General features: G+C 34.4%; 1 protein-coding gene across 5 annotated transcripts in view; it reads left to right on the top strand.

Moving 5' to 3' along the window:
* Positions 1-12,522, top strand: part of LOC106134502 (rho GTPase-activating protein 21) — a 335,912-nt gene that overhangs the window by 159,696 nt on the left and 163,694 nt on the right. The window contains exon 1 of one of the 5 annotated variants that reach the window (XM_013334568.2): positions 4,490-4,839. The exons of the other annotated variants lie outside the window; for them this stretch is intronic. Coding sequence (XP_013190022.1) covers positions 4,813-4,839 — 27 coding nt within the window. The 5' untranslated portion in view covers positions 4,490-4,812. Of the gene's footprint in view, positions 1-4,489; positions 4,840-12,522 lie in introns of those variants that run through there. 5 annotated transcript variants of the gene reach the window in all.

Here is a 12,522-nt window from a genome sequence, read left to right as displayed (position 1 = left end):
GAACAGAAGTGATATTCCAAAAGTTGGAAAGTAATGAATTAGGATGACGAAGAAGAAGTATGTGGAAGATAGATGTTGGGATAAGGCATAACATCTACATATACATATTTTATATAAAAATATGTGTCTTATTCAAATGCTCGATATGAATTCCACTGTGGATTCAAACCTAATTATACAGTTTTTGTCACGGTTGTTTTTGGCAGATAAGATTATATCAATTTGTGTTTAATTAAATGTCCTTGTATCCCGAACCAGCTTCACACGAAGTTGTTAAAAGCAGTATTATTAGGTGGCATTAGCGACAAACAATACGAAATGTCAGTTTAGGATCTATGTAAGAACCTACAGATAAAGAGTATACCCTTAAATTTTGTCTTTACAAAAATGACCAAATATCCTGCCGAATTTCAAAGAAAATTTTCAAAGAATTATCTGCTCAGATGAATGTGTATTTTTCCGTCAAACATCTTAGTCGGCTAAGGTATCGGTGCCAAGTGAAACTTGTTTATGGCTCTGTTAGCAGACCCGGGTTCGATTCCCGACCCGTGTTGTCGTCGCACGTCGATAAATCGCATCAGACGTCGACACAACACTACAATGGGTAAGAGAAAGTATTAAAGGAGATACAGACCGATGGAACAATCGATTTGGAAAAGGCATATTCGGATAAAATTTGGCGACTCGAAAGTAGGATCCGTTTAATTATGACGATTCGAGTGACCTGTTTGTTTTTGGACAAAATCAGCCACCGTTCTGATATTTATTGAACGAAATCTGGATATGTGTGCGTGACCTCTTATTTATGGTTGAGACTCGATTAAGATTGTGAAAAATAAGTGATTCTGTTAAAACACCACCAGCAGATACAACAAGAACTTGTAAATTATATATTAAAATATAAAATGTAAGTATGATATGCCGTGTGGTTTCCGCTACCAATAAAAAGGATAGGAACATTCCATCTCGTTCCCATAGATGTCGTTAAAGGCGACTAAGGCGGCTTATAGACTTGGATTTTTTCCTTTAGGCGATGGGCTAGCAACCTACTACTATTTGAATCTCAATTCTATCATTAAACCAAACAGCTGACCGTGGCCCTTCAGTCTTTTCAAGACTGTTGGCTCTGTTTACCCCGCAAGGGATATAGACGTGATTATATGTAAGTATGTTAAAGATATGTAACCTTCGTTTTGTTTCAAGTATTGAACAAAACTATGTATGTATATTCGTGTCGAAACAGCGTGTTATCGTGCATCTAGTCGCGTTTGAAGCTGTGCGTGACACCGCATCGTTTGGCCGTGTGCTATTTCACACGTCAGTGCCGAGATTGCTCGATAAAAAAAAAAAACTTTTTTTAAATCCGGTAACGAACAGTGATTTATAAGGAAAAAGTTTTATGTATATCTATAATGTACCAATATTAATGTCAGGTTTAAAATAAATATATATGTATAGAAAGAATGTATAGCTTATTTCGGTTTTTGTAATGAACTGTTAATTTTTATTTATTTATTTTTTTGGTGTAAAAAACTACAGCTATAAAGATCTAAGTAGATATTATTTAATGGAAAAAATAAATAAAATTAAATGGAAGGCCTATTTATAAGAAACTTCATAAAATTCTCCACATTGCCTAACTTGTGGAGTCATAAAATGTCTCATAAATCAGAGGCAACAAAATTGATCTATTCAATATGATACAAATAATATAATTTAGTATTAGAAATCTATAAGCTGCTTCCTAGGAAACGTTGCTTTCACCCAGACTGATTCATAGAAACAGCTAATCATGTTGCGCTTACGACTCTTCCACAAAATCGCGGGATGAAATGCGGTACGAGATGTAACTTAGTATTTTAAATAATAATAAAAAATATACTTTTTACTTGCAATTGACTCGGCCAAATACATCTATAAACTTTGTAAATTATAATATAATATGGCAGGATTCGCATACGGAATCCTTTTATCTTTTGTTATAAAATTGTCTTCTGTCCCCATATTACGGCAAGCGCGACGCCATTTTTTATCGCGTCATAATAATAAGCAGAACATACAGTTGTTTTTTTTTTATGTGTGTTTACATATGTCAAGTCCTGGATGTCCGTCTTGCAAATACAAGCCGTCTCTGGTAACGTCATAAAAGCAGCTTATAGAGACGACCTTAGTGTATTATTGCAGAATAAAATCTAATCAGTTGCTAGTCATTATAATTAGCATGCCTGTGTTAGCTGGATTTATCACATATTCATCGAAGCTGATGGAGCGTGGAGCGGAGATGTTAGTGATTTAGTGCTGATAATTGTACTGTTAGTATTCCCTCAAATTCCCATAAGAATTTTTACTTACGAATTTACCGTAATTTTGTCTTACTAACTCAACTGTTATTTTTCAGAAGACAAAGTTGTAAAATTTAAACGATGAGACTAACTATTCGATCAGTTATCGAGCATAACGTTAGTGATTTGAAAATTTTGTGGAGTCGACTTTCTTATTGATAATTGTAAGTACAAACAACACTTCTTAAAATTCCCACGAGGATGTTCCCTGGACATTTTCTAAACTATTTTACCGACCCAACCGATCTTCTTAATTAGCGTCCTAATATCTAAGAATCTGCTGTAATAAATATTGGGTTAGCCTATTTCCCGTGATGGTCTCTCACGTAACCGTTCTGCTTTGGTAATGCCAACACACGACATTTACTAATAGCCATTTAAGATCCATGCCATGGGCATGGTGACCTACCTGCACCAATAGTTTTGATCCACGTAATGTTATTAACATACATAAATACATTCACGTCTTTATCCCTTACGTAGAAGACAGAGCCGAGAGCCTTGAAAATACTGTAACGCCACGTTCAGCTGGTAGGCTCGATCATGGAATTGAGATTCAAATAGTAACAGATGTCAAGCAATTTGTACCCATATTCCAGTAAATATTAACATTCATTCTTTCCATCGCCTAAGTGAGGAATCCAAAGTTTTTTTTTTTTGTTTATTTTGGCACAAACAGTCATTACAACATTTTTACAATTAGAATTACATATAAAATAGACAAATAGCGCCGAAAAATTTTACAAAAACATATAAATTATGCTAGTGTGTTGACAACATAACAATTGACAAAATAGCTAAATAAGTAACTGGTTAATGTAATACATTACATTACATAAATGGTTTACACATATAAATTAAAGCAGCATTTATCTAATTATTTAGGGAACTTAATTGACTTTTACAATCTGCATGAGAAGAGAAGAAAGGCTATATGTTTTGTCTTTGCAACTAGACTAGCATGGAAGCTATGATGTTATTTAATTTTTCATTTTATTTTTTAAACAAGATTAAAATTACAAGAGCCTCTAGTATGTTGCTGAGCATATTTAAAATTTATTAATGTTTTTATCTCATATATCAGTTTTTTCCTCTTTGGTTATCATACTTACCGTTATCATAATCATATACGTGACCGACGCATACAATAACTTGGGTGATGAGTAAATGATCCCAAAATCTTCCTATGACTTCATTACAAACTTACTTCAATAGTTTTCTTGTTATGTAATTACTTTTACTTTTTCTTTACTTTTAAGCATATACATATTTGTTAGATTTTTATTTTTATTTTTTGTTGTCTGTATAATATTTCATCTAAAATTGAGATAGGTAACTATTTTCAGCTGCAGTAAATTCCTCTTTTCAATAAATAATTGCAAATAAAATATTGATAGTGAATCATCATGAGGTAGAGTTATGATCGGTCTTTCATTATTCCATAATATAACAGACTTTCTACTTACGATGTAGGAGACACCAATTCAAATGTTGAGTTTCCTGTCGTAATTCAAAACTTAACTAACATTGCTGCCCTTTGCATAAACATATCAATACGACCATTATTCAAATAGGCGTCTGCTAGATTTACCGTTGGCTACGTGCTGGCTATCGTCTGGGTCTGAATGCTAGGGTATCATTACCTGTCTATTAGAGCCAGGATGTGGCACAGTTTCGCTGAGGTCTTCATAGGGTTTATTGTGATCAAGTCTATTTAATTAATGCCCCGGTAGACACCAGAGGTTTTAATTAAAATTACGATTTCCTAGCTCGGTTGGTAATTTCATTAAAGGCTTGTCAAGTAATTTATTTGTAGTTAATGAATTATGTTGAGTTTCCTGTGTGGTGTTAATTGTTATAAGTTTGTTGTTGCTCAAATTACCTTAATTTTAATGATCTTATTTTAGTATCTTTAAAATGAATCCTTTAATTTAAAGAGCAATTTGACAAGTTTTGTGAGATAGATGCATTTGGTACTTCATAATTTCATAAGAATTATTAAGCGATTGTGAAATTTAAAAATGAACCACAAAGCAAAAGCGAAATGGTCAAGCCTTACTGTTCCTTTTTCAAAAGAAAAAGTGGATTTTGAGACGTTTGTGGGGTTGCCGGTGTGGGGTTGGGAGCAGTCATCCGATGCCGCCGGCTGCGTTAGTCTGGCGGTGCCCCCCGAGTGCGCCGGTCGTCGTCGTAGAGGGGCTTCGCTGCTCGTCCGTGCCGCACGTCGTCATTCGCGGTTTTCCGTCGAAAGCGCACGTGTTTTCTGCAACGAATGTCACTTCTATTTACATTTGTGCACCTGTGACTTCAAATTTTGCGTGATGTGGATTGGATGGTTCTGTGTTATGATGCATAACGACTTGATGTTTTGACGTGACGTGCTCAGTGGTAACTGTGTTAGTGTTGAGAGTTTTACGAACTCTTGTGTTACGATACTCGGCGACAGCCAGGCGTCCACATTCACAGTTGGATGAACGCCAACAACTCCGTTGCTGAGGTGAGAGAAATCTCCAAATACCTAATGGGAGTGTTTCTGCTATACAAACCACAATATCGTTATCTGCGTCAATACTGGCTTATCTGAATGATCCGCTGTTGACGTTTCAATATATCCTATTCCTGTTTACGGCTTTATTAACTTTATCAAAGGATGTGACGGGCATGTGTACTGGAATAAATGGTATTTCAACTTATATATATTTTTTTAAATGCTTTATAAATAGACGCGTAGATTTTTGACTCTAACACATTTCAACTCCATTCTGAGTGAATAAATATTGCAATGCAATTTTTTAAATAAAAGTCTCGTTCACACAAATATGTCATCATGCTCCTGGCGTTAGTCCCGGTTGCGTCCTTACTTCAGCCCGAGGCAATAATTTCACATAAATATATTATTCTACAAAAATTGCTATGCTAAAAATTTAGTTTATTCAAAAATTCATAATTTATTCAAATCATTATCTTATGAGAACTGATAGCCAAAAAACAATTTATGCGAAAACAATTTGTTGAAACCATTATCTATTTTTTTCTTTATTTGCTTGTATTGTTATCATTTATTATGATTCCATACAGTTATCATGCGAAAGGCGTAATATCAGCGATGTTTTTCACGTGAATATTGTCTCTATTCATACAGATATGAATACGCATTCATCGCTGAATACTCCACTGATTTTGATAACATTAATAGACTAGTATTTAACAATACTGAACATAAAATTGACAAATAATAACAAAATTTTCATGGAACATGTGAATGAAAATAGCAAAGTCGCGATGTTATATTGCATTTATTACACTTCGAGTAGAAAAAGATTTAACACCATTGATAAAAGTGCTGTTGTTTAAAGCAATTCAAATTGTAAGCGAAACAACCTAAATGCTCTAAACCGTAAAATTGAGGTTGCTATGTAATTAGGAACACGAGGTTTCTTTAAAGTTATGTATTACTTAAGTTCGTAGTGTTTATCTTTAACCCATTTATTGCTATTAAACTTCTTTGTGTAGAAAGAAAATTTGAGATTAGTTATAGATCTTTTTCTCTAAACTTTACGCTAGTAGTGCAATTATGTTTCATAAGCCTCGGTTTACTTAGGGCCCCTTAATTTTCCTCTGACATAAACCAATAAATCATTTTTGGTACTTTATCAAGGTTGCTGTACCGTGTCATTATCATTATTATCTTGTACTACGCAAGGACATCGTTGTTTTGTATTGTTTATCTGTCCCTTCTAGTATGTAGGTTTATTTGAATTAGAACTATAAATATAAAAAATCTTTGATCGGTCTCAAATTCAATATATGAACAGAACTTCACAACAGAATTTCTAAATTATCGTCTTCGCGCTTCTCATAAAATAGTCCCAAGTTTATTACAGTTAGAACAATTGAATTGTTTTGTTGAATTTCTAGATAGCAAAAGCAACATTTAGCATTTTTTTCTTCTGAATAATAAACCTAAACCAAAGATTTAGAAGAAGATAACTTACTGAACGGGAAAATCATCGTCAATGTACTTACATACATTCTATAGTTATTTTTTCATTTAAAGCATAGTTCTTATAATTGTGCTCACCGATATTATAAATCTACTATCTTGCTCACGCTCACGTACAGTTTGTATAATGTCTATCATTTTGACCTTGATGTGTAGTGTTTTGTTAATAACCAGCTCATTCACAACATATTTTGTAACAGTTTTTTCTTGAGGACTTAGAATTGCTTCGCCTAAAGGCGTTTTAATTTTATTTATGCCATTAAAGTTAAAAAGTCCGACACAAATTTCAGCAGACCAGAACCAAATTTTTTGGTCTCCTCAAAAATTCCGATGACCAAAATAAACCGAAGTATGTTTTTGGTACTTGTAACTGTCAATGGCGTATCTTTAAATACTCGTGCTGATTGTATTAAAACTAAATGTAAATACCTGTTGCTAGCGGGGTTTGCCAAGTTTCTTGTAAACTGTACAGTACATCGGAATTTTCGTATATGTTTTTATGAATGCCAAAATAATCTTGATCACAACCTATAGAATATCATGGGTTGATCAGGTTTCCGTGTTAATGATTGAGTTACGAAGTTCACAGCCCTACTATATTAACCTGTTCTTTCCAATCTTGGATCGTGGTCAAAGATGGTTCTGGTAGTTTACTTAGAGAGGTTACAGCCTTACAATATAATTATAATGATTAATATATAATTACGCATAATCGTGAAATAGTTTTTTTATAATTCTCAGGGATCAAAAACGTAAATCTCATTTTTCCTTGTCAACGAAAAAAGCAGTTGGAATTCTAAGAACAAATTCTTACCCGTTGTAGGTCAACCTCGTGACCTCCACAATTGAGCCAACGGGTTTGTAAGAAGATAATTGTCTATCAAGCGATAACTCCTAAACCGATAAGAGTGGTTCGACAGACAGCGCGCCGCGTACGTGACGACCACAAGGAGCCTTTGCTTCCCCGATCACGTTTGACATACTCCACAATGTGAGACCTCCTTCCTGAGTAACAGTCGCCTTTATTAAAGAGCATTTGCTTACAAACACGCAGGTTCATGTCCTCACTGCAAACAACTTCTACGAAAACATCATTATTAATACTTATACTTTATGCAAACACAAATAAATTTATCGTTTCTAATTTTTGTATAAAATTTATCCGCTCTTCGGAAACTAAATGACCCTAATAAAACCGCCGAAATCGTGCAAAAACCAGAATCAAAACCAGTTGCAGACTGAATAAATAATATTGTTTTATTTGTAAAAAAGATCACGTTTCTCCGTGCTTTGATTGTAAAATGAGTTTCTAGATGTAACAAAGTGCCACTTAACGTCTGACCTTCTCGTTTATCAACAGATTTGAATCGGTCAACTTTTACTGCGTTTTTAGAGAGCGAATTATCTCAACCTTCGTGGATTCAACAATCAATAACTAATGCTATTCTATCGGTGTGGTCAGTCCTATCGTATGCCGCTACGCATTTCCTCTCCAGCTGAATGAAACTCGAGTGCCTCTGAGTCAGGCCCACTTCAGAAAATTCGACCTAACAAAAATAGATTGCACGTATACGTATATGTCCAGTTCAACCCTCGTTTTTTGATCTGCTAAATCGTCATTCATTCAATTGGTTTGTTGGCCTCCGTCCACGAGATCCGATGCCAAGGTTCGATTTATTTTCTCCGGAATGATATCACGACCTCCATTGAAGTCTGCAGTAGATGGATTAACAAACTTTTTTATTGATATAGTGAAAGCTTTAAGTTGACGACATCTCGTAGTTTAGTTTTGCAAAGTCTTTTTCATGTAAGCCGAAAGATTAATAGATATCGTATTACTGATGAAGCGTAGGTGTATGTATATTGATTGTTTTAAAAGAAAACAAGTTTACTTTCATTATGTAATTTTTAACTGCGACTGAACTAGTTTGGTCAATTGACGATCAAAGTGGCCATTATATCATTTCCATGACAAAACCCAAAGTATGGAAAATCTAGAGAACTTCAAATAGAAACGTTCTAAACAATCGCGTATGTATTTCTGCTTTTTATTTGCGGCTGCAGTCGTTCGGCAATTACTCGGCCTGAATTAGTTTTACGATTGTCGGTCATCGTATGACGTTCGCGCTCGGCCCAGCACTCATTGTTACGCGTTATTATTAGTTCCCATGGGCCGTTTACATGTGCCTCCGATTTCGTAACCTTGGCATATGTTTTGTAAACGTAATTACTCCAATTTGTGTCTAGCTTGTTCATTAAACTCTCCCATTAATCTTATCCTGTGCAAGCAAGACAGATTTCTATAATTGGACAATTTGTTGGTATTACCGGATCGGTGTCAATAGGGCGACTCGGAACAATGAATTTGAAATTTTACTTAATTTATTCATGTCACGTCGCCAAAAAAGAGTGAAGCGAGAAATTGGCGACCGGTCTAGACACGAAATGTCTGACTAATCGCAGTAATTAGATACCGAGCATCGATATAAGTTTCACTTTCAGACACTAAATCTATACTCGATGATAATCCGTGACCAGCCTTGGCCGTTTTGTTTGACAATGTCGCACACTTTTAGGCGATTCTTTTTAGGCGATGGGTTAGCAATCTGTTACTATTTGAATCTCAATGCTATCATTAAGCCAAATAGCTGAACAGTCTTTTCAAGACTGTTGGCTCTGTTTACCCCGCAAGGGATATAGACGTGACCATATGTATGTATGTATGTCGCACACTTGCGACATTTTCTATAAATGTCGGTATTTTTTTATATTACAAAAGTGTTTATAATTTAAGTGATGACACGTTATAAATAATTAACACTTTACTTAATAATTACAAATAAACTAACAAAAATTGTCTTATTTTGTACATTTCTGTAGACTAAACATATGCCCAGATTTTTATATCTATTCTTCCCAATCTAGCCCAATCCTTCTTCAAATATCACTTTGTTATAATACTAACTACGTACCAAATATTTTTGGCATTCCCGGTCAAACCTACAAAAAGCCTCATTTGTCTTGGTCGAAGAATTAATATTTGCCAAAAAAAATATTGGTTAAGGGGTCGGATATCGGTAAACACTCGCAGATTCACACGGCACGTTTTAAACTGTTGGTAAATAAATACATACACGTTAAATTTTATTGTTGCATTGACACCAATATGTCATTCTTAAGGGCTGAAAAAATGGTGATGTCAGATGAGGCTAGAAAATTGGTCCGCAGCATTCCATATAAAGGCGGGACGAGTTTTTAACGATTTTCGAAGGCAGAATAACGGTTGAGAGTTAACAAAAAAATGCGCATCGATGTTCCCGTATAATTGGCAGATCTCAAGAGGAATGTGGTCCGTCGGAGAACCTCCCAAAAGGAAAGAAAGATGCCCTTAAAGAGCCCACCGGATGCTTACATTAAAATAGAATTTCAATTAACATGGTTGAAGAGTTGAGGAAAATATAGTCGCGAATTCCAGTTATGGCTACACAGTCGACGCTTATTTGTTTTTATGCAGAGCAGTAGCTCATATTTTCAAATCGTCTGGTTGTATTAATAAATTGTCTGTGCATATTTAGTTTTCTAGGTTTTCTTTCGATCGAACAATTTGAATTGCATATTTGATTAATGGCTAAAATATGCGCGTGGAATTGATGTATTATTTTTTCAGAGTACCGATTTACATAATATGTTTATAATAAAAGGCCACTTACGATAATCCATTTTATGTTGTTTATATAGTATAGTTTATTAGGTTCTAGGTCATCATTATTCTAATAGTCGACTCGATCTTTATTAAATCGTTCGATGTTGCCATTCATCTTGTCGGAGCTAGAATATCTTAATTGTAATTACGCGTTAGACTAGGTGTATTGAAATACGACATTCAGCCGTCAGTTAAGGCATAAAATAACGAGAGATCAGAATTAACAAACTGCAAAATATATAATTGTCATGATTTTGGCCTATTTAGTAGGCATCATATTGCTGAAGTTAGTATTTTTTAAAAACGCATCGCTCTAATTATAAGTACTTATCTCATTTCCTTCATTCACTTGGGATTCTTTTTTTAGGCGATGGGCTTGCAAACTGTCACTATTTGAATCTCAATTCCATCATAAAGCCAAACAGCTGAACGTGGCCTATAAGTCTTTTCAAGACTGTTGGCTCTGTCTACCCCGCAAGGAATATAGACGTGATTATGTGCGTGTGTGTGTGTATCTCATTTCATCTTTATCGACTTACGGGATTCTTACTCAGCGTAATTTTTTTTCATACTTAATTTAGCTTTATAAATTTATCCTTCGATAGAAATAATAAACAATTAGATTAATAGTGTTAAAGGAAATGACAAAAAAATGGACTTTCAAGTTTGGTTTTTACATACATACCTACATACATTTCGCCACCAAAAGGTACCCTGTGGTTCCCGGCACCAATAGAAAAAAGAAGAGGTCCACTCCATCTCTTTCCCATGGTTGACGTAAAAGGCGACTAAGGGATAGGCTTATAAACTTGGGATTCTTCTTTTATATAGTGTCAGGTAGCCCATCGCCTACCAGAGTAATCCCAAGTTTATAAGCCTATCCCTTAGTACATTTATTGTTTGAAATGCATTTGTTTTTTTTTATTACACAAGAAAAAGCCATATAGTCGCATAAAAAATGGCAAGAGTTCTCCTTTGAGTTTTCGAGTTTAACGACGCAACACTCATAACATTACGAGTACCTCGAGATAACTGGGTATTTTATACAGGAATGCATGTTACGCGTAAACTTCTTAGAAGCCTGTCCTAGTTGGGTGACCATCGGAAAACATTAAACTTAAGTGTTACTCGAGTTTTTAAGATTGCTCCGAAGTCCTGGAAGGTGATGATATAAAAGTGTCAGGAGTTTGAGATGACTCATCCAAATTCATGGTATTTTCAGATTTTGTCCTTATAAACAACTATGTGCCTGCATTATTAAGTGCAAGTGTTTGGAATAAAGTAAAAATTATCTCTATTTATGAAACTCCCGGTCTCACATTATTGCTTTTTGCCTGTCAAATTGGTACATTTCCACAATTAAGCAATAGGTACTTGAAGTTTTTCTAGTCCGCTAAAATTGCAAATGTAATTTATTTAGGCATCTATTTATAATGGAGCTGAAGGATAGATGAGTTGATCACTTTTATGCTTACTTTGTATTACAAACAATTAGGCCAAATCATTTCAATTTTCCCAGCAGTGTAAGTGAATATACCTACTATTACTGCTTCTCGTTCATGAAATGATAAATGTAATGTTCAACACATTAGAATTTAAAACATAGAGAAAACATCGCTAATCTGTTAAATAAACGAGCGTCATGATCAATGACCGACAACAACGACCTATTTACATTTGTTGTTAGACTAGACTCAAGACCATTTTTATATCTAATCTGGCAACAACCAAAAAATATTAAAATTTATAATAATATATTTAAAGTTAACAATATCAACATAAAAGCTTTTAACAATATTATATATAATTTCGTTGATTGAGAGGCTGTTCAATATGTATCTTTTTATACATGTGATACACAAATTAATAGACTTCCATTTGAGTTTGAACTTTCAATTTAATAACACGTCTTCCATATCTTAAACTTCATTACGAAATTTAAATGCTGTGCTGAAAACTTAATATTCTGTCCAGGCTTTGTCCACGTAAAGGTCAGTACAACCTCTATCTGTTACGTGTTTAAGTACATACAACAAGTTGTTTGCTCAAATCATTGTCACAGCCCACCACGTGTTTCCATTCAAGTGTAAATTTCAATCCATACTTAACTTTCTTTGTGGAACTTAACAAAAAGGCTGTCAATAGACGAAGTCACGTGAAAGTAAGAATACGATAATGTTACTTTCGTTAAAAAACTAATGAAAGAAAAAATGTGTGACAATGACGACGTAATGGCGTAGTAGATAACGTAAAACTCTAAAGGGTAAAAAATACCAAGTCTGACAAAATAAATTGTACCAAACCAATTTCACAGATTTTTGTCAGCGGTTCTAAATGTTGATTTGTGTTTATGTCTGTCGCAGCCGTATCTTTGATTTAGTACCTACACTACCACACAAAAAACCTAGAGCAATTTTTGTGTCTTGCTAGCTCCTATTTATTAAATCAATGCCAATGAAAAATATACCAAAGGC

Source organism: Amyelois transitella, chromosome 5 (genome assembly GCF_032362555.1).
Source record: "Amyelois transitella isolate CPQ chromosome 5, ilAmyTran1.1, whole genome shotgun sequence".
NCBI lineage: Eukaryota > Metazoa > Arthropoda > Insecta > Lepidoptera > Pyralidae > Amyelois > Amyelois transitella.
This window is presented reverse-complemented; position numbering and strand designations above follow the sequence as displayed.